At 40.0% G+C, this 26,614-nt stretch overlaps 2 protein-coding genes across 2 annotated transcripts in view; one reads left to right on the top strand and one right to left on the bottom strand.

The window, feature by feature from the left end:
• Nucleotides 1-5,781, bottom strand: part of cdh23 (cadherin-related 23) — a 358,315-nt gene extending 352,534 nt beyond the window's left edge. The window contains exon 1 of the mRNA XM_072677393.1: nt 5,737-5,781. The gene's annotated coding sequence lies outside the window, so the exon portion shown is untranslated. The remainder of the gene's footprint in view (nt 1-5,736) is intronic.
• A 4,807-nt stretch (nt 5,782-10,588) lies between these two features.
• zbtb8os (zinc finger and BTB domain containing 8 opposite strand) lies at nt 10,589-23,232 on the top strand. The gene is made up of 7 exons (XM_072677389.1): nt 10,589-10,785; nt 14,324-14,348; nt 16,122-16,243; nt 16,670-16,752; nt 17,719-17,771; nt 20,425-20,461; nt 21,554-23,232. The coding sequence occupies exons 1-7, from the start codon at nt 10,704-10,706 to the stop codon at nt 21,638-21,640; spliced, it is 489 nt and encodes a 162-aa protein (XP_072533490.1). The 5' UTR covers nt 10,589-10,703; the 3' UTR covers nt 21,641-23,232.
• The last annotated feature ends 3,382 nt before the right edge of the window (nt 23,233-26,614 follow it).

Raw genomic sequence — 26,614 nt, 5'->3', positions numbered from 1 at the left:
GGCAAAGCTAATTAATTAATTGACTTTAAGGGGAAATTCCATTCCATTGTTCTACATTTCTGCAAAGCCCAAAACCTGATCAGTAAATAGTCATTCAGACGCATTTTGGTGTGAATTGGTTGGCTCAGAGAAACGTACGATTTCCTTACAGTGGTGGTGGTAGGAACCAGGGATTGCAAGAACTAAAACATAAATACAGCCATTTCATTACTAAACACTAAAAATAAAGATGCTACAAAGGTTTTTTTGAGAAAAAAAGTTTTGTTTCTAACTGCAAAGTTTCAACCTCTCAATCTTTAAAAGGTTCTTCACACTCAAAAAAAAAAATCTAAAAGTTCACAAAAGAGTTGTCTTTTTTTTATGGGACCAAATAGTGGCATAATCTCCGGCATTGTTCAAAGACCTCTTTGTAGCCCCTTTACTTTTAGGAGTGATGAAAATGATCTGTGAATCTACAATGCATATTATGAAACAATTAAATAATGCATTGAATTAACTTGATTTACCCTTTACATTTAAGGAATATCAAATAAATTCAATGCAGTTCAAGTGTAGAAGTTCTGGAGTGGATCTAAAGATCTGAATCCAAGAAAGAGAGGACTTTCTGACATACTAACTGTGTGATACAAGTTATCCTTGGGCCATACAGCGTACCCAGCTGGGCTCGGCTTGTGTGAGTGAGTGAGTGAGTGAGTGAGTAGCTTGAAAAAAAAATCGACTCAAGTGACTTGACAGAAGAAGACACTCAGTAGCAAAATAACTAGCACTGACTTCTTTCCATAAATGTGGGTCAAAAATGTGTTCTGCCGTGTCCCGCTCAGTTAGGCTCCATAAATGAGGTCAGGAAAGCATCCGGCAGGTCGTTCGAGACAACTGCTAATTTTGCATTTCAGCATTTTTCAATGCTACAATTTTTATACATTGCATTACAGCATGATTCAATCTCACAAAGTGGATGCTTTGTAAAAGTACACGTTTTTGAAGCTCATCTCTGGAGCTCTTCTGAGGAACAGTATATCCTTTTGGAAGAATATAAGACGACAAAGAAAACACAGAATGCCTAAAAAGCCTTCAGACTTATCTTCAGCTTCTACACACACCCTTTACTGAGAAGCACACTCATCCTTTCGAAAAAAAAAACTTCATATACCATACGTCCTAATAATTGTTAGCTTTTTGCAATATACACCGATCCTCCACAACCTGCTGCCTCTCATACTGCCAAAACAGCTCTGACGAGGCATGGTCCTTTGATATCTGGCACCAAGACGTTAGCAGGAAATCCTTTAAGCAGATCCTCTAGTCCTGCAAGTTGTGAGGTTGTTGGAGCCTTACATGCCTATGACCCCGTCACCAGTTTATCGGATGTCCTTCCTTGGAGCACTTTTGGTAGGTACTGACCACTGCATACTGAAAACACCCCACAAGACCTGCCTGATGTTGTGAAGATGTTCTGACCCAGTCTTCTAGCCAAGCCAAGAACTGACTGTTCACTTGCTGTCTAATATGTAGATCCCACCCCTTGACTGCCGCCACTCAAACCAGGTAATTAAGGTTATGTGCTTCACCTTCAGTGATTTTAATGTTATGGCTGATAATCAGGAATTCCCATTTGAACTCCTGTTCTTTCTCTGTGATAAAAAAAGAAATCAGATTGCAACACCACCACACTCACTGAAATTCGGACCACCCCTACTGACTTTGCTCCACAGAGTGCAGCTCCAACACCAATCCATGACTTGTGATCTAATGATCTGAAGTTCTTGATAAGGTGAACCCGGTGTGTACAATCTGTGTCGGCTGCAGGAGAGCAGGCCAGAATGAGGGTTGGTGACCACTACTTTTGACGCACCTTAAGTCTGGTCACTACTCTGCACTATTAGGGGCCAAGTCCACAGATTTCCTTTGAAAGTATTTCCATCCACACCATGCTAACCCTGTATGTGGTTCCACATAAAGAGAGACATCAAAACACCATGAAAAAGGAAAAAAACACAAAGGCTTAATCCCAAATTACACACTACACACTCTCTTTGATTCTGATTCTAAATCTAAACAGAATATCTGGAATATGACATTATTTACATGTATTCATATAAGGCAAAATCTGAACTCTAGTGCTATCTGTGTGTATAAGCTGTAGTTTACTGACTTATGTAGTTCACTATATAGAGAATTTTTAAAAAGCTTAGTGTCCAGTTACTAAATACTGCATTTTTGTGTGGACGAGAAGCCAAAGTGCAAACTAAAACTGGGTATGTATGGACAGGGAGTTGACCTGGTGTGTTGGAGGCTAGGGCAGAATAACAATAATAGCCCACTAAGCGTTCTTTCATACCAACCAATTACCATGTACTTACAGGTCATTCTAGCAAACTTTCAAGACGCCATTGGACGCCCCAGATACCGAGAGTCCAGCTGGGCGCTAATTTACATTGTACATGTTGTTTAAACACTGCGAGAGTTCATTCAACACTATAGGCATCCATTCAACACTGTAGATTATGGGTATTTTCATATGAATGGATGAATTACGCAAAATAACCATGTTATATTCTGTACCAGGCAGCAATTTGGGCATTAGGAGGGCCTTTCTGCAGACGGCTGGCCGAGCAAGGGTGATCATTAGTGATCATTTTCAGACAGAATGCGTTCTGATACAATCAACCTATAGACTGATGAACATTTGCATTATTTTAGTTATTACCTGAACACTATAAGGGGTCATTTAACCCTTTATGTTTTAATTAAACACTATAGGAGTTCATTCAAATATTTATATTACTTAGAAACTCAGCACTGTAAGGGTTAACTTAACACTTTAGATATTAACTGAACACTGCAAGAGTTCATTCAACCCTTTAGGTATTAACTGAGCATTATAAGAGAAGTTAATGACCCCAGACAGAGTTCATTCAACTGTTCACTTTAAAAACCAATTCAACATTTTGTAACTGAACATTATAAGACTTAATTCGAGGTAATTTAATCATGTAAGTATTCACTGAACATCATAAGAGTTCATTTAACACTTTAGGTTTAACTGAACACTGCAAGAGTTAATTCAACCCTAAATAAACCACTGCAAGAGTTCATTCAAACCTTAAGGTGTTAAAACTGCAAGTTACAAGTAATGTATTCGCTGAACATCATAAGAGTTAATTCAGCCCTTTAGGTTGTAATTCCTCAGTTACCTGTAAGAGTCAATGCATTTGGTGTTAATTGAGCACTGTAAGAGTTTATTCAACTACTATGTACTGAACATTGTCAGTTAATTCAACCTTTAGGTGAACACTGAACACTTGCAGAGGTGATTTAAGCATTTAGGTATTCACTGAACATCGCAAGAGCTGATTCAAAACTTTAGGTATTAACTGAACACTGCAAGAGTGAATTCAACCCTAACTGAACACTGTAATAGTTCAATCAACCCTAACTGAACACTGGAATAGTTCAATCACCCCTAACTGAACACTGGAATAGTTCAATCACCCCTAACTGAACACTGTAATAGTTCAATCACCCCTAACTGAACACTGTAATAGTTCAATCACCCCTAACTGAACACTGTAATAGTTCAATCACCCCTAACTGAATACTGTAATAGTTCAATCACCCCTAACTGAATACTGTAATAGTTCAATCAACCCTAACTGAACACTGTAATAGTTCAATCACCCCTAACTGAACACTGTAATAGTTCAATCACCCCTAACTGAATACTGTAATAGTTCAATCACCCCTAACTGAACACTGGAATAGTTCAATCACCCCTAACTGAATACTGTAATAGTTCAATCACCCCTAACTGAACACTGTAATAGTTCAATCACCCCTAACTGAACACTGTAATAGTTCAATCACCCCTAACTGAACACTGGAATAGTTCAATCACCCCTAACTGAACACTGGAATAGTTCAATCACCCCTAACTGAACACTGTAATAGTTCAATCACCCCTAACTAAATACTGTAATAGTTCAATCAACCCTAACTGAACACTGTAATAGTTCAATCACCCCTAACTGAACACTGTAATAGTTCAATCACCCCTAACTGAATACTGTAATAGTTCAATCACCCCTAACTGAACACTGTAACAGTTCAATCACCCCTAACTGAACACTGTAATAGTTCAATCACCCCTAACTGAATACTGTAATAGTTCAATCACCCCTAACTGAACACTGTAACAGTTCAATCACCCCTAACTGAACACTGTAATAGTTCAATCACCCCTAACTGAACACTGTAATAGTTCAATCACCCCTAACTGAATACTGTAATAGTTCAATCACCCCTAACTGAACACTGTAACAGTTCAATCACCCCTAACTGAACACTGTAACAGTTCAATCACCCCTAACTGAACACTGTAACAGTTCAATCACCCCTAACTGAATACTGTAATAGTTCAATCACCCCTAACTGAATACTGTAATAGTTCAATCACCCCTAACTGAACACTGTAACAGTTCAATCACCCCTAACTGAACACTGTAATAGTTCAATCACCCCTAACTGAACACTGTAATAGTTCAATTAACCCTTTATGGCTCAATTAAAGCCTAAAGCACTGACCTAAGTTAAATTAAATCTTGTAGTGTTACAATAAAACCTAAAGGTATTAGCTGAACACTACGTGAACACTGTAAGAGGTCATTTAACCCTTTATGCATTAATTTAACACTTATTGGCACTGTTAGGGTTACCTTAACACTTTAGGTATTAACTGAACAGTTCATTCACTGTCTAGGTATTAACTGTATTAAGTGTTTAGGTACACACTGAACACACTGTGAGAATCAACTGGTAGAGTCTTCCAGCCTCTGTAGCACTGATGCTAAATCACCACTGGCTTTGGCTTAATTAGGGTCTGAGAAACTGTCCTAATAGGAGATCACTCAGACTGGCAGAGCTCATTACGCCCTACAGCTGTTAATTCAATATTAACTGCTCATTCAACATTTTACATCAATGGGCACCAAGCCTTGATCTAATGGAGCTCTCAAACCTGAACTCCAGCTCTAATCCACTCCACCTGGCCCAACTCAATTCCCCCTCCGGAGGTCCTTGATTGGCTGAATGAGGGGCGCTGGGTTGGAGGTAGCTAGATCTTCAGGAGCAGGGCTGGTCACTGCTGTAAGCCCCGGGGGCTCTCCTGGACATTTCCGCTGAAACCTCTCTAGCCTTGGTTCGCTCACCTGACGCATGGTGCCTGCGGATCACCGCCTGCGCGCGCGCGTGTGTGTGTGTGTGCGTGCTCGCGCTCAGGTGGTTCGGATGACACGTGAATGAATGAATAAATAAAGGGCGCGCGGCGATACACGAGACGCAGAACTACACCCGACACCCAAAGGGGGCATCAACACAGCCCAGCCACGGAGCAGCAGCAGAAACAGCCCCAAATAAACAGACATCGAAATATAATAGGATACAAGTCGATTTTCAGTCGGTTTTCAAACAAATAATTAATAATTATTAATATAATTATTAATAATAAAACTAACGAAAATAAACGCAGCAAATAAATTAAGTTTAACATTTTTTAATTATTTATTTAAGCCATAAAAGCACTAAACTTAACTGTGTCAGGTATTTTTCGTAGTTGTCGTCTCAGTTTGACACTCTTATTAATATCCATTAATATCCATTAATATCCATCACCGTTACCGCTGCATTTAACGGCAATAGCACAAACAACAGCAGCCGCGGACTGAACTCTCTCCGGCTTACCTGCTGCCTCGTCCTGAGCCGGTGAGGCTGGGAGAACCGACCACTTTCCCCGCCGCTCTTGCCAAAGCGATGAAGCTGCTGGTATGTTTTGGTCGCCTCCGCCTCCCTCCCTCCCTCCCTCCCTCCGCATCTCTTCCCGCCCTCTTCCTTTGTTTCCCACCCGTTTTCGGACATAACCCCGCCTCCGTGCGGCGCCATTGGCTTAACAGTCAACAGTATGAGGAATCTGCCAATCCGAGCGCGGAAGGCGGGCCGCTGTTAGCCAATCCGAGCGCAGGAGGCGGGATATGTCTGAATACAGGCGGGAAAAGTATAACGCGCGTGCAGCACTATCTGAACTGAGGGATGGTGACTGCGTTGCTGCTGACTGGGACGCGTTTGGGAGAAGTTGGGATGTGTGGGGAAGCTCGCGCTTTATCCACACGGGTCCATTTAGTTCTTTAAGGACGTGAGAAGAGCGGATATATGAACTAGCTATATAGCAGGACCGGTTCCGAGGCGTACAGTCCAGCCCAATTCAACACAACAAGCCGATGAAGAGCGTGCCGAGTCGGTTAACTGACTGAGCGATGAACGACTGAGCCAATCAAATCACAGGAGGCGGGGCTAGCCTAAATATGGGCGGGAAACAAGAGTTTATTTATTTATTTATTTATTTATTTACTGCTTTTCTGTTTTCTGAAAATAATTAAATACTTTCTCAAACTTTTAAATGAGTATTTCACGTAATTAGTTGTTTTCTAAAAATATAAAATATTTATAAATAATATTTCTAAAATATTTTTTTAGTATCTCAAATAAAAGTTATTTTCTCAATAGTTTGAGTATCCTAAAAATACAGTTCTAAAAAAGTTGACTTACGTGTATCTAAAATATTTAGCTATCTATTTTCTCACAATTTTGACTATATTTCAAATAATGGGTCGTTATTTTCGATATATAGACTATAAATAGTATAGTCTACTAAATATACAAAAAATAAGTCATGACATATGTTATGTATTCAAAATGTTGAATTAGTATCAGACTTATTTTCTCAAAAAAAAAGTTAGAATCTAATAATGACTTTTCATTTATTAATTAGTATTTTAGAATAATAACTTACTTTCTTAATTTTCTCATCTTGACCTCTCAGAATAATTACATTTTCTTTAGATGTTGACTTGGTAGATCGAAATACTGACTCCTTTCCTCATCATTTTGAAGAAAGAGTCCACATATGTAAAAAAAAAAATAATAATAATAGTAATAGTAATAATAATAAGGAGTCCACATATTTTTTCTCTTGTTTTCCTTAAAGTCATTAATAAAAATTAAACAAAATATAAATTGGTTCACACTTTTAGAGCGAGACAAGACTAAATTCTGCAATATATTATTTAATGTAAAGATAAATTATTAATTAATAGATTCTTGGTCTCCCCCTCTCTAATAGTCAGCATTCTTTGGCCCTGTCCCGTTACTCGCACTTGCACCCTCCCACCCCTTGTTTGTGCATGCCTGTTAAATAGGCAAGGCTGTAAGGTGGGACACCCAATTTCACCAACAAGGGTGGTCCAGAGCACCCTATGATCTCTTGATGATACAGGTGAAGGGACAGGAGGTAAGGTGTGTCTCAGTGCTGCTCTAAACTCTCTGATGCCTTCAATGCTCACACCTCTTTTACCTGCCTTTCATTATAGGGCACTTTCAGAAGGGGCGTGAATTGGGACAGGACCATTGTGTACCGTGCAGAGGGAATTCTGAAGATTGCCTCAGTCCTCCTGTGCCACTTCTTGGTGTTAGAAACTGCTGTAATGCTGCCATCTATTGGAAGGTGAGTGGGACTTTAGTACTACTTGCCTTATTCAGCATACTTGAGGATTCCAGTTTACTTCATATTGCACTTTGAAGACATGCCTAGACCCCTATATCCAATTTAGCTCCACCCCTCTATAACACACACATATACACACCTGTAGCTGCTCTGCAGAATCATGATCTCTCAAAGAAGCATTTGGATGCTTAAATGGTTCTTTGTCAGGTCTAAGGGTTCCTTGTGGGGCTCTGGTGACAAAAATCAATGATCATAGAGTCATCGATGCACTTACTTATTCAAAACCCAAATATTTTTGAGCTGAAAGATCGTAGCTGGATTATGGCATAGGCAAACTAGGCCCTCTTTACTGGGGGGCCCGTGCACAGGTTTTTATATTTTGCACTGGGTCCCTAAATGGCTGGTCGGTACAGACTGTTACAACTGCTAATATATTGAGCCGTATACAGTTTGAGGTATATAACACCATGCGTTAGCGCCTCCTAATACTGCAACTCTGCATGCGGGGTAGTCTGCTGTGCACTAAGCCGTTCAACTGGCTGTGTATCCTCATCATTTACGGCGGCCTGCGCTGGCAACCATACATTTCCAGAACTCTGTCTATAAGAAATACATCTTTTTTAAATATAGTCATTTACATGTATCCACAGCGTGTTTTAATTAATTAGGGATTTTTAGGGGACAGTCTCCCTATTTTTCAAAATACCAGAATAGTACAGTCATCCAGATGTAAGGAAAGTGAAGACAGACAACCAGTGGTTTGGTGTTAAAAAATGCATTGCAGGAAAACCCATCAGGAAGAAGGTACCGCAGCATCTGGTCCAACACGACCAGACTCTGCAATAGCTTCTTCCCCCAAGCCATCAGACTCCTCAACACAACTCAACTTCTGACCTGATGTCTTTTCTGCTACATGCACTCTCTCTCTCTCTCTCTCTCTCTCTCTCTCTCTCTCTCTTTCTCTCTCTCTCTCTCTCTCTCTCTTTCCAACCATTTACCCCAGATAAAATGGGAAGCATTTTTTTGCACAAAGCATTTTGCACTAATAACTTTACTACCTCACTGGACTCAATATTTATTACACACTGCAGAATTTGCACACTACCCCTAATTATTTATTATTCTCTGTCTGTACTGTGTTGTGTTGTCTGTCTGCACTTGTTTGTGTTGCACTTGTGTTCTGTATGCACTGTCTATGTTGCACCATGGTCCTGGAGGACCGTTGTTTCGTTTCACTGTGTACTCTGTATGTAGTTGAAATGACAATAAAACCCACTTGACTTGACTTGACTTGACTTGACTTGACTTGACTTGCTAGTAAATCTAAAAACAGGCTTTCTTATGGACTATTTATATTTATAAAGTTAAAACTGTGCTACATGATAAGAAGTGGCTTGGGTGGGGTGTGGGGGTAAAGGTGCACCAGAACCAGACCTTATCACCCGTTAACTGTCAGGTTAGGTGGGTGTGTTAAGGCAGGAAACTGCAACCCGTGCTGGACTCCGGCCCTCAGCTCCCTACCCATGATCTATGGCTCCTATATGCTCAACAGTGACCTCTAGTGATAGCAAGGGAAGATATTTGCTCACCTGTGGTATTTACTGTGTATTACAGAAAGGAGAACATAATTCACAAACTGAATGTTTGTTGAGGTGACAAACTGTATATATTTTAATGAAGATTATTAAGAAGAAATAACATTACAACCATAGGCATCCACCATATGCAAATATACAACACAAATACACAACAATCTTGATGGCACATTTCAATCATCCATCAGACATCCATCAGAGTCTGAGCATTTTTTTTTTTTACATTTTAATACATTGTATAGTCTAATTAAAATAATGTGGAAAAATTTGGTTTACATTCAACAAAATGTGTAAATAACATTGCTCATGACTCATGACTGTGTTGCGAAACACAGTTCTAACAGCATCATAAAGTTCGCCGATGATACAACTGTGCTGGGTCTCATCAGCAAAGGCAATGAGTCAGCATACAGAGAGGAGGTGCAGCAGCTGACAGACTGGTGTACAGTCAACAACCTTCACTGGAATGTAGAGAAGACCAAGGAAATGGTTGTTGACTTCAGGAAATCAAGACAGAAAAGCCCAACGGAAGCTGAGAAAGGCCCGTCTCCCTCCACCCATCCTCACCCTCTTCTATAGGGGGACCATAGAGAGCATCCTAAGCAGCTGCATCACTGCCTGGTTTGGGACCTGCACAGCCTCTGACCGCAAGACCCTCCAACGCATTGTGAGGACAGCTGAGAAGATCATCGGAGTCTCTCTCCCCTCCGTCATGGACATTTACACCACCCGCTGCATCCGCAAAGCAACCAGCACTGTGGATGACTCCACCCACCCTTCACACAGACTGTTCTCCCTCCTGCCATCAGGAAGAAGGTACCGCAGCATCCGGTCCAACACGACCAGACTCTGCAATAGCTTCTTCCCCCAAGCCATCAGACTCCTCAACACAACTCAACTTCTGAACTGATATCTTTCTGGTACATGTACACTCTCCCTCTCTCTCTCTCTTTCCAACCATTTACCCCAGATAACGTGGGAAGCATTTTTTGCACAAGCATTTGCACTAATAACTTTACTACCTCACTGGACTCTATTTATCGCACATTGCACAACTTGCACACTACCGTCATTATTTATTATTATTCTCTGGTCTGTACTGTGTTGTGTTGTCTGTCCGCACTTGTTTGTTTGTGTTGCACTTGTGTTTTGTCTGCACTGTGTCTATGTTGCACCATGGTCCTGGAGGAACGTTGTTTCGTTTCACTGTGAACTCTGTATGTAGTTGAAATGACAATAAAACCCACTTGACTTGACTCAGAAAGCATTATTTTAAATTCAGTATTTACTAAAATTACATGAGAAATTATATATTAATAAACTGTAGGTGACAATTTATATATTCTCTAAAAAAAAAGCCCAAAATACAGGTGAACTTCACACGGTTTTATCTCTGATCCTGGTCACGGGACTTTTATTTTGAAAAAGGGGGACACACGAGGCGCAGTATGAGTGTGTCTCACTTCACTGCGGTGAGTGACTGCGACTGTAGTTTGAGAAGTCTCTATTTCTGAGTAATAAATTAATTAAAAATAAAAAACACAAACAAACAAACAATGGATGATCGAGAGCTCGACCTCACGGATGCTCAAAAGGCGATAAAGTCCAAATATCCTCCGATCAACAAGAAGTACGAGTGTAAGTGGATCCGTTCTTATGGTCCAGGTTGGCAGTTCATTTAATATGAGCTGAATTACAGACATTAGAAAAGCTCTGAAAGCTCTCTGAAAGTATCAGGAATATAGACAAGCTAAGTAATGTAGAAACCTCCCTGGGTTAGTGTCTGTTGCACCTGGGCTGGTTCAGTGAGGAAGTCTGCTAGAAACTACGGTGTGCTGATTTAGCCCAAAAAACAGTACAGTACCAGGCATAACTCAGTGTATTTTGTACAAGAAGAAATGCTAATGATTGTAGTAGTAATTTTAGATCTACATCTGGCTACAGATCTACATAGATCTACATCTGGCTACTCATACTGTTAAAGGTGCACATATTTGTCCCTGTACAGTGAAATGTGTCCTCTACATTTAACCCATCTGTGGTAGTCCACACACACACACACACACACACACACACTAGTGAACTAGGGCCAATGAGTACACACACACACCTAGACAGCTCCAGCCCCCGGGGAGCAGAGAGGGTAAAGGGCCTTGCTCAAGGACTCAACAGTGGCAGCTTGCCGAGCCCGGGAATCGAACCCACAACCCTGTTATCGATAACCCGGAGCTCTAACTGAGCCATCACTGTCCCCTAAGGAAATAAAGCCACCTAGAGCGGTGGGCAGCCAACTCCAGCCCCCGGGGAGCAGAGAAGGTAAAGGTCCTTGCTCAAGGACTCAACAGTGGCAGCTTGCCGAGCCCGGGAATCGAACCCACAACCCTGTTATCGATATCCCGGCGCTCTAACTGAGCCATCACTGTCCCCTAAGGAAATAAAGCCACCTAGAGCGGTGGGCAGCCAACTCCAGCACCCGGGGAGCAGAGAGGGTAAAGGGCCTTGCTCAACAGTGGCAGCTTGCCGAGCCCGGGAATCGAACCCACAACCCTGTTATCGATAACCCGGAGCTCTAACTGAGCCATCACTGTCCCCTAAGGAAATAAAGCCACCTAGAGTGGTGGGCAGCCAACTCCAGCCCCCGGGGAGCAGAGAAGGTAAAGGTCCTTGCTCAAGGACTCAACAGTGGCAGCTTGCCGAGCCCGGGAATCGAACCCACAACCCTGTTATCGATAACCCGGAGCTCTAACTGAGCCATCACTGTCCCCTAAGGAAATAAAGCCACCTAGAGTGGTGGGCAGCCAGCTCCAGCCCCCGGGGAGCAGAGAGGGTAAAGGGCCTTGCTCAACAGTGGCAACAGTGGCAGCTTGCCGAGCCCGGGAATCGAACCCACAACCCTGTTATCAATATCCCGGAGATCTAACTGAGCCATCACTGTCCCCTAAGGAAATAAAGCCACCCGGGACTCGAACCCAGGCCACCGTTTCACCAAAGACGCAGTTACAGGATTACATATACTTTATGTAATTTTGTCTTGTCATATGTTACCATTGACTTTCACACAAAAAAGAACAAATGTTTGATCAGTTTTTACCAAAACAATCCAAGTAGAGACATTTACAGTTATATTAGAAAGAAATTGTAATTGGTTGGTGTGGCCACTACCGACCAGTGAGCTACCACACTACTAGGGAGACTGGTGTTCAATTCCCGGTCTGAGTGACTCTTCTGTGCCACACCAATAAGAGCCCTTGGGCAAGACTCCTAACACTACATTGTAATTTGCCCATCTCTGTAATACGACTAACCTTGTAAGTCTCTCTGTATAAGAGCTTCAGCTAAATGCTGTAAATGTAAAAGTAATTTCAGATGTGTGTACCGTAATTCCAGTCCTGGCACAAACATGTTAACTCTGATTATCAGGACTGAATGTAATGAGGACCCCTCCCTGCTGTAACATGTGGGTCAGCTTTTGCAAATCTCTGCTCTGCCAAGAAAAACACACACACACATTTTAGCTGAGCTGGTGTAGTAAGATTTTAACTGGGGTTTTATTGTCATTGCACAGCCTACAATGAGATTGCGTATCAGTCATGATGGTGATGCATGCCTAACAAACAGCTTAAATAAACTAGAAAAGAGTTAAACTAAGATAATTTAGAGTGCAGAAGTTAAAATGTTTAAATATTGAACTTATATAGCATCCGAGGTATTGCACTGAGAAAATTGCGCATTTACTGAATTCGAGTAATTAATCAAGTCATACAGAATAGTAGAATATGATTAAGTTTATAATATGTATGTAGCAGGGAAATATTTCACTGAGGATATTGAGCATTTACAGAATTGCTATTTGCTCTGTATACAAGTAAACAGGTAAGGAATATATACATAGGAAGGTGTCGTTGTTGTAATGTAAAATATCAGTGCACTGACTAATCAGATTTCTACTTTACAACCAGCCAATAATCACACAGTAGCATGTGATATAAATTCAGGATTTCTTGCCACAGCTTTTTGTGAACATCTCTGCATGGAATCACATTACCAGCAAATATGGATCTTCATTTTTAAGGTTTTTACAGCTTTCCATATATTGCAAGCTTTTTTAGAACAAGCCTCTGTCCTACTATGTTTGCATATAAGCACAGACTGAGAAAACCAAAAGAAAAGTGAGCAAAATGTAGTTCTCTTGATCAGATTTCTTAAACAGACCTTAATCCAATCTAAAAATCAGTGTATGCTGTTTACACGACCACTTGCATAACCAGATATAATTACATAACTGCAGATCCTTCCCAGATGAGTAGAGGCCGTTGGACCTTTGGACACACTAAATATATTTAATGAGTTTTTGCTCTGACGTCAGTGTGTGAAATATTTTGGGAATAAAAGCCTCTGTGATGAAACTCGCATCCTTTGACAAACGGGACAGTAATGCTGTATCTCACTACATCAAGAAATGGGCTAAGGCAATAAGTCTTTTCAGAGAAAAGACTCATCAGACACATGATCTCAGTTTGCTGGAAGTCTCATGTAATATAAACAGGAATGTTGACATCTTCATAGATCTTTAAAAAAAGAGATTTTCAGTGGAAATTTTTTACCCACAGACCTGGGCATCCCTCCCAAGTGTATTCCGTGCTACCCAAGTATTCTGTCCTGGTCATTTCCAGTACCTCTGTCTTTACTTTAATTGAATCCCTGGAAATGGACTGTAAATGGGGAGTGTGAGGTTCCTGTGTTCATTTAAAGTGTGATGTTTACACAGAATTTGTCCAGTTTGGTTGTAAAGAAATCAGAATCTGCCCCCAAAAATATTGTTCAGGGTGTCCCTAATGATTAGAGAGTTTAATTTTTTCTCCCTATTTGATGCTGCCCACCCGTTCGTAGCTCCCTCTTGCACTTACAATTGATATTTACAGACTAAGAGGGAGCCATACGGCTAAACTGCTAAATCCTTTTCTCATTAAGTAGCATTAAATTAATTTCAGTTTCTTTTGATTTGGAAAAACTAAGTGTTTTTCCCTCCCTTCAGAATTTATGTTACGATGTCCTTGAATTCCAGGATCAGTGAAACTATGTCCAGTATTACTAACCACAACGTAAAGCCAACACACTAAAGATGTGTGTCAGCATGAATTCAGGGTCTAACCCTGAACATATTTTCTCATTTCAGACCTGGACCACACAGCAGATGTCCAGTGAGTAGAGTCTTTTCTTAACTTTCTCAAAATCATGAATTTCTGTGCCATTTCAGGAACAGGAGAGAGTTTTTCGGAACACTCATTGCATGTATTTTAGTCGACATAACATTAAGAAAGCTAACTATGCATTCTTGTGTACTCTAACTAAGACTAGTGAAATCTAAAACTACAAAAAACATCAGCCTCAGGTCTTGGATACTAAAAACCTTTAAAAAAAAAACTTCACTTTAATCAGATTTGTTAATCAAATATTGTGACTTTTTGGGGGGGGGGGGGGGGGGGCAGGTGGTAGACCCTTCAAAGTGGAGTGTTATCACCATAATATTTGTATAGAATTCCCTATACATTTTTTTTATTTATTAAAACTGCTAAGGTAATAAAGGTTTTAATATACTGTATCTTGACCAAAACATTACATGTTGAAAATGTATCAGTGTCAGAGCTAATAGTTTCTTAAAGGGGCACCACTTTCTGTCATGTCTACATAAAGGGGATTAGGGAGATCTGTTCTTGTTTAAAAAGACTTAAAGAAGAAGGCTTCAAGAAGCTGTCTGAAAACATCCAGAAGGGGGAGCACTTGTTAGTTGAGGAAACATGATGCTTAGGTTTCACCTCTGTATCCTTTATTCAGGGGTTCAACACTGTAAAATCATCCAAACTCAGTTTGCAGAGTATTTAAGTTACATTTTCTTCAAGGGTCAAAAAAGTATTTGATTAAACCTTACTATGATGCAGCTCATCTGGCACAAACCAGCTCACCTCGCCTCACACTGCTATAATAATCACCTTGCTATAATACCCATGCATTAGTCATGCTGCTATAATACACTTCAGTAGTCTCTCTGCAGTAATATCACTGCTATATCACTGCTATAACCTCACTGTAATAATCATTCCATCATAAACATTGCTACAGCGAGAGTTTGTGCTATTTGTGCTAATGTCTGGGGGGAATGCACACAGCTCGGGCTGTTTAATGGTATGAGGAATACTGGCCAGAGCAGACTCTACCTGCTGAGGAGACTGAGGTCCTTTGGGGTGCAGGGAGCACTCCTGAGGACGTTCTTCGACACAGTGGTGGCATCTGCCGTCTTTTATGGAGTGGTCTGCTGGGGCAGTAGCATCTCGACAGCAGATAAGAAGAGACTGGACAAACTCATAAAGAGGGCCGGCTCTGTCCTGGGGTGCTTCTTAGACCCAGCGCAGGTGGTGGGAGACAGGAGGATGACAGCCAAGCTGGCATCCATGCTGGAGAACAGCTCCCACCCCATGCATGAGACTCTGGCAGCACTGGGCAGCTCCTTTAGTGACAGGCTGCTTCACCCCAAGTGTGTGAAGGAGCGGTATCGCAGGTCCTTCCTTCCTGCTGCCGTCAGACTGCAAAACCAGCACTGCTCCCAGCGGACCACATACACACACACTTAACTACACACACATGTTCATGTTCAGGGAATACCATGTGCAATACCCCCCCCCCATGTGCAATTAAGAGTCTTTTGCTGTAAATAATATTGTTATTGCTCTTTTAATTCTTATTTATATTGTGTATATAGTGTAAATTATTTATCCAAATTTTTGTAACTGAGTGTCTTGCTATCCCTTTCTGCTGTTACACTGTGAATTTCCCCACTGCGGGACTAATAAAGGACTATCTTATCTTATCTTATCTCTTATTTGTGTGTTGTAGATAATTTTAGGTCCCAGTTTTACACAGTTTGTTTGCAGAATGTTTAGATTTGTGTGTCTGTCTGTGTGTGTGCATGTTTTCAGGCTGCACTCTTGGGGTAACTCCCTGGAGGAGGCATTCGAGCAGTGTGCGATGGCCATGTTCGGCTACATGACCGACACAGAAACTGTGGAACCCATTGATACCATAGAAGTTGAATCTGAAGGTAGGAAATAGAGCACGAGTTGATATGATACTGTGTGTATTCAGTAATGCATAAAGCAAAGGACTATTAACCTCTTATGCTTTTGTAACTTTTACGTCACCCTAGGGATTATTAATTGGTACGTATATAATATGCAAAGCAATGCAAACTGTTATAAAAAAAGTTATAACAGTGAAAGGAAAAAAAAGCCAGGAACTGCCAGTGGTTCCAAGGAGTTTAAGTGATGAAAGAACTTTGTGCAGTGATTTGGGGGAATACTGGAGACATGATTACCAGGCTGATCTAGGAAGTAATATAACAGAAAGAGATTTTTTGTTTATTGTGACACATTCTGAAAGTGATATGTCATGGACCATGTCATAAAGATGGCATTAATGTTGTGTTTTGTTAGACAGCGCTCTAATTCCCATGTCTGTCTCTGCCCAGGGGACGACCTGCAATCACTTCTCTTCCATTTCTTGGATGACTGGCTATTCAAGTTCAGTGCTGATGCCTTCTTCATCCCCAGGGTATCTCACACATCACCATTACTAATACTTTATTTGCCAATACCGGACATGGTAACTAAGATAGCCTAACTATGACTCAATATTGACATTGGCACTGCACAATGAAGTTCACTTGGTCTTCATGATGCAGTATTTGTCCCACTCTATTGTACTGTGAGCATGGCAGAATAAAAGCTGTGGGTTTTTGGTGTCTGTGTAACATTTGAGAAAATCTGAATTTTACTCCAATACATTTTAGTAAAGTGCCCTATTTTTGCAACATTATGCAAAAGAAAACATTTTCAGTTGGTTTCATTTAAAATTATTTGTGACTATTTCTTTGGCCATTTGAGTAGTTGAGTTGCAATCTGCAAATTTGGTTAGATGGTTGCTTCTCCTAATATTGTTAGACCTTTTATGAATGTCTTTTTTTAATTTGGCAGTCTGAGTTTTTCTTTTTCTTTTTTTCCCCCACACAGAATAATGCAAAAGTGTTATTTATTAAATTATTTGTACACTGGGTTACAAAGTTCAGCTGTGGGCACAAAAGGCATCTGCCAGAGTGATTTGACAATGACTTTACCAAGACTTTGTCTACGGCCTCACCCACAGATGAGATTTCCAGTCACAGAAGCAGAGTAATAAACCAAGGACACAATTACAAGCTTTGTGTGCTTCCGTCACTGTCCGCCACTACTGTTTACTGAGGATTGTTGTTGTTGGAAATAAAAAATATATATATACTTCTAGGCTTTTTAAAAAGCTACCGTAATGTTTTGCCCGCCTTTAGTTTGTTACTGGAACTCTTTGAGTTGTTTTCCCGAGCAGTGATTAAGCCTTCACATGTCTCAATGGTAGTGTTGTGTTATAGGTTCAGTTGGAGCCAGTGGGTGGAAATTGAATTGCAGAGAAAAAGTGGCAAAACACTATTAATATTTTTCTAAAGTAGCTTCTGAATGGGTTCTGAACATTTTTCTTTTTTCATAGGAGGTGAAAGTCCTGCACTTAGATCGGACACGCTTCAGAATTCGCTCAATAGGGTAAGTTTGTTAAGTTTGTAAATTTCCCAGAAGGGATGAGTGAACAGTTGAATCACCTGCAGCACCACCACCTTCTCTCTCACTTAGGCACACACTGAGTCAGTCTGCCTGGCAGTGAGAGGGCAGCAAGGCTTTAGATAATGACACTCTAATCTAATCACTAGTTTACTGTTAGGCCTGTGTGAACCCTCTTTGTATATTTCTCAGTGGCCACAGGAATATTCACACTTGCAAGGAGTCATGTAATGCAATGAGTCATGTCTTGTGTAAATCATTTTGTAAACATTTTAGATGATATTAAACCTGTACATTTTAATTGTGTACATTTTTCCAGTGCAGTATCGTAAATAGAGATTATGTATAGTGTATGAATCATGAGGCCAAAAAAGAATTGGTCCAAATGAACAATCTGAAGTATAAATATAATCTATATAACAAATATAGATTATATTTACAATTAGTAAGCATAACTCCGTACCAAAAACCAGTCAGCTCATACTTTGTGTCCCCTACGTCCATGCTGTTTTTATCATCCCAGTCGAAAAGCTATCTGTTTAATATTTAATGTTATATATTAATATATATCATTTAATAATTTAAAAATAAAAAGACATGTCAAAAGATTGAATGTCACCAGTATGTAATCATATAATTTTCTTAATATATTCAATTCAACAATCAAAGACTTTTGTTATAAGTACAGGAAGAGCCTTAAAAATGACTGTGGTAATAGTTGAAGCTGCGCGGGTACAGCAGAATAATTTCAGGTTACAAGACCCGTATATATATTTCTTAAAAGAAAAAGCGCTCCAAGATCCCTGATGAGTTTAATGGTGTTTGATGGCGCAGGGAATGCACTGAACGATAAAGTACTATGGCTTCGGTATGTGTAGTACATACCATATAGTACTTTTGGAAACTTTGAAACTTGTGGAAAATTTATTCAGATGTGTTGGAGGGCACTGCAGTGTACCATGCCAGCAAAGGGCTAGGCCTGTTAACACTGTAGAATGGTCCAGATGATGTTAGGTAATATAACTGGCTTCTCTTTCAGGGGTTTTCCTCGCTTTGGCAGAACAGTAGAGCTTACATAACAGTGGTCACTGCTATCTTTGTGCTCATATAACTCCCAAATGGAGTTCAAAAGCATTTTACCGCTATATGTAGGACTTTGTATGTGACAAACTTTAGACATATGATTTGGGTATGGGTAACGGTGGGGCCAGAGTATTCAGCCTCCTTAAGACATCAGATTCATCTGGAGTTACAAATGACACTTACTCAAAGTGTACCGACCAGTATTTGCACTGCAAAAAATGTGCTCATTAAGGAAGTTCTCAAAGTCAAAATTCATTATTTGGCAGCAGGTCTTTAAAACAGACTGGAAAAATGTTGCTTGTGCAAGTAGTGCTTGGTAGAACCACCTTTGCTGCAATATCAGTGTGGAAGGAGGAATTCAGACCTCCGAGGATTTTTCTAACCGATGACCCTAAAAGTACAGAGCATCCTTTTAAGCAGAAACTTGCTTGTATTGAAACTATGTTTTTTTTTGTTGTTTTTATTTTATAGTTCCTCAGTAATGTGTTTGAACTATTTGAGGTCACAGTTTATTTTATTTGGGTTGAGTCAGTTGGAAGAGTCAACATGACAGGGGCACCTCTATGAAACAAGGGGCCTTTCTAGACCAAATCATGCATTGTTCACAAATACAATCACACTAAGCCCACAGTGGATCTTTTACTGCACACTCCCACGTCAGGAGGTTAAAATGGCTGACGTGGTGCATTCGATTTACTTCTTGTGGGGAAAAAATCAGGAGCAAACGGAGTGTTTCCTTTTTCCTTTTAGTATTTTTGCTGAAACATGAAAAGCTTTTATTAAATATAAGAACTCCATACATTTCAAAGCCAACTAGCTCAGATCACTTACTGTGTTTTTAAGTCACAAACACACTCCCCATCACTTTGGAACTGTTTATGATCCAGTACCGTACATGGATTCAAAAGCTGCCAGAAAATAAAAGCTAAAAAAAACAACAGAAAAAGCCTGCTGCTCCATTTCAAATATTTGATAGATTTTATTATGTTGTCCAAATCTAATTTTGGTTAATGGAGTCACTAATCATCAGGATCGTTTAAATATTTTTGTACTAAAGATGGATTTGCCAGCCCCTGTAACAAGTAGGCTGCGACAATTGGCAAAGATAAAGAAAGCATTCTGTTTCTGTATAATAATAATAATATAACAGTAACAAGAATAATACATTATTACCAATAATTTTATATGAATAGAGTTTGAATTATGCTGTATAATTATTTAATATGTATTAATTGTTTTTATATTTACTAAGCAAGACATTATTAAGATTAGGTCTGTAGGAAATGTTTGAAAATACATAAAACACAATATAATTTGAATGACTTTGTACATATAGATATACAAAAACGCCCCGTTTTCAGCACTTCAGCCACACTGCTGTGACACAGCCATAATCTATGGTCAAGTTGGAATGTGTTATGCAAACAAGTAGACCACAACATCCACTTCCTGTTGTTTTGTTTGCCCTTGTGCTTTTTGTTCCATGTTGCTTTTGACCGCTGTCAGTGTGATATTTGGACTTAGTAATTTACCTTCTCTCTCTCATCTGCTGCAGCTGGGGGGAGGAGTTCAGCCTTTCCAAACATCCACAGGTCAGTATTTTTCTTTTCACCATTCTAGAGATTGTAAAAGTAATGATTATCAGTTAGTATTACGGTTTTAAATTTTAATTAGCATTAGAAATTTTTTTTATAATAATTATATAATTGCTATTTCCTTGTCTCCAGAGTGGGCATTCTGCAGGCAAACCCAGCAGTGCTACTGAAATTATTTCAGTTTGTGTATTAGTATATGTTTTAGTAACTTTCCAGCTGTTTTTAACATTGCAAGAATACTGCACTAATAACTGTGATAATTTTGTCCACTATAATTGTGAAACACGTACTGATTTCATACTGTTTCATCTCTACTTACAGTCCTGTCTGAGCTATAGAGGTTCCAGGGCCAGAAAGCTTCAGTTTACTTTCTTTACACTTTACTCTTTTCACTGCTTTAGAGAACCATTATCTTAAATGTTCTTTAGGGACGCTAAATAGTTTTCTCAATGATAATGTTCCAAAGAACCTTTTTTGGAAGCATTATACATTTAACAAACCTTTGCATACATCTTGTACCCATGGGATTATTGTGACTACAAGCAGGCCGACACTCCAGCACCCTGAAATGATGTTACATAGAAGTAAGTGGACTACTAAGCTTCAGAACTCTTGGAACAAGTCCAGCTATTTCAGATCTGCTCTACTGCTGCCTAGATTTGGAGCATTCAGGTCTAGAAAGTAAAACTCCACCCCAGGATTTAGTTTTAACCTCTAAGCTAATTAATCCAACCTCATTTGTTGTTGCCTTATGTTTTATGATGTAAGTTCAGTGTGCAGGAGTGTTGGCTTGCATGTGGCCAAAATTGGTATTTTAGTTTGTTAGCAACCTTATTATTCTAAGAAATAAGCAAGGGAAGGATGGACATTGTGTTTTGGAGCACAGGGTGCAGTAGCAGTCATTTAAGAAAATGCCGATCAGGCTTGTCTTGAGCTTTCGGCAGTCTGTAATTGGATAACTCAGATTCTGCCACTTAAGGGGGCGTAACCGCAGTGCATAACCCACTATAAATCAGCGCAACGTGCCCCAACTCTACTAATTAAAAAAGCAACAACAAGCAAAAGCAAATACTGTGTTCTCTTTCTCAGGGCACGGAAGTGAAAGCGATCACCTATTCGGCCATGCAGATCCGTGATGATGAAAAGCCGGAGATCCTCGTCATAATCGACATCTGAGCAAGAGGAGTCCAATCAGAGGTGTAATTTCCTGAGTGGTGTGAAGACGCTGTTATTTTGATTTAATTGACTGCTGTTGACTGTAATTTTGCTTCCATCTGAATGCTGAATGCTCAGCGCTGATTCAGAGAAGCCTGGTGGCACTAAAGGGATACCCTCTTTTTTTTCAAGTGAATCTTTATCTTTCCAGACTGTGTCCAGGAACTGTGTGTTACTTCAGCTGTACGCATTCCTGCAGGCACTTTTTAAAGGGGGCTGTCAGGGGGCAGACATTTCCCATCTGCCTGCAGCTGAAACATAGCATCAGGTTACCTCATTTTATGTGTGTTTTTAAATCTATATTTGAGAAGGAAACCTGTAATACAGTCTTTTTTATGTAAAAGAATGATGTTTTGACAGGGGGGGTTACTGGGGAAAAGAGTGTGAGATGTTTGAACTTTCGGAATGACTTTGATTTCTATGATCCAGTTTAACACACTGCGTACACATGATTTTACACTGATGTGCCTAAATTAAACAAAAGCATTGAATGTTATGTAATTGTTTGTATTAGATAACTAACAGTTGATATAACAATTGTCTGTTCTCGGTCCACTGTTTGAATCAGTGGCTTGGCCATTCTCAAATTCAGATTGTAAATAGAGAAATATATATCATGCCAGAATATTATGATTATGCCTGGATTGGAATGCACTTGGCCCATTATATCAGCCCCACTTCCCCTTTTAGGAGCACTGTGTAGTTCTGTAATTCCAGACTGTAGTCCATCTGTTTCTCTTCATACTTTGTTAACCTCATTTCATCCTGTTCTTCAATGCTCCACCACACCACCACAGAGCAGGTATTGTTTGGGTGGTGGGTCATTCTCAGCACTGTAGTGACACTGCCATGGTGGTCCTATGTGTATGTGTGTGTGTATATGTGTGTATATGTGTGTGTGTGTGTGTGTGTGTGTGTGTGTGTGTGTGTGTGTGTGTGTTTGGTACGAGTGGATCAGACACAGCAGTGCTGCTGGAGTGTTTAAACACCTGGACTGAGAACAGTTCACCACCACTGATGATGGACTAGAGGATGGCCAACACAAACGGTGCAGCAACAGATGAGCTTCTGTCTCTGACTTTACCTTTATCTACAAGGTGGACCAACTAGGTAGGAGTGTCTACTACAGTGGACAGTGAGTGGACACAGTGTTTGAACGTGTCTGATCCACCAGTGCAACACACACTACTAACACACTCACCACCATGTCAGTGTCACTGCAGTGCTGAGAATGACCCACTCAGATTATAGCTGCTGTGGGGTGGTTCTGAGCATTGGCGATCAGTGTGAAAGGAGGCTAACAAAGTATGCAGAGAAACTGATGGACTATAGTCTGGAGTTGTAGAACTAGAAGTGCTTTATGGTCAGTGGAGTTAATCTAATAGGCTGAGTTTCTTTCATATCAGGGGTCTTGTGATTTATTTATTTTTTCTCTCAACAAGGGCAAGCTGTTTCTGAAGCCCTGTTTGGATTGGATAGGTTTATCAGGAGAGTGTCTGTAATCATATTGTTGATACTCCAGGCATCAATAAAAGCAACTTTCTAGCAGGTTATGTTTTGTGTGAATCAGAGTGTTTGAATCCCACACAATCATAGCTCTAATCCCGAAAAGCTAAAAGTTGCTAGTACTGTGAATGGAAAGTAATGCTGGAGCTGCTGCTAATGTCATCTTTTTAGTCACCCTGCAGGATCTGTTTTGAATGTTTAGCCATGCAACTTCGAGCCCTTCGAGCCAAGAGCCCTTCAAGCATCAGGTATGGCTCCCTTAAGGTCCACGGATGACAAGCATCCAGGGTTTTTCAGTCACTTGCTGTCTTCAAACACAGAAGAGCATCGACTAAATGTCTTAAATGTAAATCAAGAGACCACTTTTGGATGGTGAAAAACAGGAAGTAATATTCTTAAGGGAGAAGACTTTAATAAATCCAATCTGGAGCCAATCTGGAGCCAATCTGGACAAAAATAAAATCACAGGCTAAAAGGGGATATTTCCGCAGGGCGTCATGTACTGTGTGTACAGTATGGTGCAGAAAGTATGTAGATGCCTGCCTGTTACACCTCCATTAGCTTGTTGGGCTTTCCGTTCTAAAACCATGGGCATTGATACAGAGTTTGTCCCCCTTCTGACACTATAATGGCCTCCACATCTCTGGGAAAGCTGTTTTGGATTTGTTCATAAGAATTTGTTCTCATTCATTTAAAAGAGGGTTTGTAAGGTCAGGCACTGACCAGTGTGCGATTTAAGGCCTTGCTCACAATAAACGGTCCTATTCTTCCCAAACGTTTTCAGTGGGGTTGGGGTTGAAGTATGTCTGCTTTCTTTCAGAGTCCTGTGGCAGCACTTGGCAAGATTGTGCGTTTTTTGTTTTGTTTTTTTTTAAGCCATGGGAACCTAGATTAGGTTATGTAGCAGAGGGTAAGGATAAGGTGTACCTACTACTTATTTTAGCACATAGTGGCCCTGCTGTGTGTGTTTGCATGCCCTACCATGGCTGAGCTGGTAGACCATGATCTAGCAGGGCAGACATTCTGCATGCAGAAAGTTGTTGTGCTCCAGATGTGCTGTGGAGTTCTGTGTTTCGCAACCTAATGTAGAACAGTGTTCATTTTTAGAAAACAGTGGTTTCCTGTGTGACCTCCCATTCAGGAAAAAAAATATTAAGGAAAAGAAATGACTGCAAGTCCATGTGGATACAACCTCAGAATATTATGAGCACCTATGGAAATAACCACGCTTGGCTCAGTTGATACTAGCAAGACTTTGTTGCATGGACTCTATTAGGTTACGGAAGGTGTTTATTATTAAAGCGAAGTGTGCTGTGGTGTACACACGTTTTTGTGTCCAGAGAGGAGAAATCAGGAGACCTGGAGTGCAGAAAAGGACTTCTTTATTGGTCTGTGCCGGAAGAACAGCTCAGTCAGTCAGCTTTCAGCTCACAGTCAGATCTGCAGGCTGTAGCATGCAGCTTTTACAGGTGCTTTTCCACTCAGGGAAGGGAGAACAGTGTGTGTATTCATTAATCTGGGCAATTGGCTACAGGACATATATACCTGACCCTGAAGCTACTGACCTACTGATTTTAAACTCCAACCTAACTCTAGACCATGTCAGGATAGTTCTAGAAAGTCTGGCCACATTGAAGACATTCACACAATCCTACATTTTCAAGCATGTAAGCACATATTGGTGAACAACAAAACAATTAACAATAATTGTTTTTTTTTAAATAAATAAATATGCTAATAGATGAGCCATATTGGTGTCCATGGAAGTGAGTTGAGCTGAAAGTGCCCTCTCTACACATTTTATGAAAAGTCTTGTTGGCTTCAGTAAGATTTCTTTGGACGTCCTGTGAAATTTCTTATGATCTGACCCTTTCTTGTAACAGTAAATTTTAAGACTATAGGTGCATCGCAATTGTATACTGATTGTTTTTTTTAGTATGTAGTATAGATAAAATATTCAAAGTATACTCAAATATCCACCATGCACACTGTGAACCGGTCGTTTTTTTTTTTTTTTTTCAATGTGGTTACGATGGACACTATTATCCTTCCAATAATAATAATAGATTGATTACGATGCAAGCCCAGCATCACATGCTTGGCGGTGGCAGGAGACCTTGCTGTGGCGTATGTTGGCATAGCAGTGCTTCATCACTTCCTGTTAGTACAAAATAAGTAAGTACATTAATATTTTGTGTACTAAGTATTTACCTTCTAGTGTTTGTGTACAGTACACAATTGGGACACAGTCATTGACTAATCCCACCCACTCCTGTGTCTCCTCCCTACTGCCGCCTAATAATTAGTGTTTTCTGCTGTGTTTAGTTTTGTCTTTCTGAGTAGCTCTGCTGTCTTATCTGTGTCCAAAACTGTGCCCTACTATATAGTGCACTACTTGTGGTGGTGTCTGAAAACATAGTGCCAAATTTTCAGTGCACTGTAACAATCCCACAATGCACCGTAATATATAGTGAACAAACAATGTACACTACATTAAATGGAATACCCATAATGCATTGTGAGTTGTTTGGTTTGTAGATTTGCGAACAGCTTCTCTGAGGAAGTTCAGACTGTTTATATGACCAGTGTTGCCAGATTGGGTGTTTTCCCACCGAACATCAGTGCTTTATCAGGATTTGAAAGATCATTGTGCAACGAGCAAACACAGGTGTCAAGACCTCGATGCTGTGGACAAAGTTCGGCTGTTGGAAAAGGGACTGAGCAGTGATGCTGCATTGCTTTTAAAGGTAAGTTACTTTTTATATGTGTGGTTATACTTCTTTCACTGATTGCAAGTTTATTCTTATGTATAACTTTTCTGATTGCATAGGGTCATCATAAAAAAATGCATTAAGGCATACCTTAAAAACAGTTGTGCCACAAAAAAATCTAATTATTATAAAATTAATAAATGCATGCAAATAAAATAATTAAAATGTCTTTAGTCTTAGTTTATAATTCTTCATTTTAATGTTTGCTTTTGGAAGGTTTGTCATGCATTTTGGTGGATTTTGAAACGCGTTTTGGCTGGAAACCACTGTAGCAATCTGGCAACCTTCTATGCAATGCACTCAGCACACAGCGACGAGCCCACATATATAATGGCGAGTCTGAAATTCTTCACTAGCTTGTGGAATTATGTTGCCTATAACAGTGCTCTATACAGCTGGTGATCTAGATTTTCACATGTAGGGAAATATAGTGAATATGGCATATTTTCCTTTTGCTTGTATCTAGCCTTAATTCCATGTTTGCTTCATGTTTATATTTTAAGATAAGATATCTTTCAAGGAAGGTCTGTTTGTGCTAAGTTTATATATAAAGTAAATATCTTAAATCAATTTCAAACAGTAATGACATTTGTGTTTGGTAGATTATTTCTTTGTTGTAACGATGCTTCTTGGCAATACAGTTATACAGAAAGCCTTT

This window comes from Salminus brasiliensis, chromosome 4, assembly GCF_030463535.1.
Source record: "Salminus brasiliensis chromosome 4, fSalBra1.hap2, whole genome shotgun sequence".
Classification (NCBI taxonomy): domain Eukaryota; kingdom Metazoa; phylum Chordata; class Actinopteri; order Characiformes; family Bryconidae; genus Salminus; species Salminus brasiliensis.
This window is presented reverse-complemented; position numbering and strand designations above follow the sequence as displayed.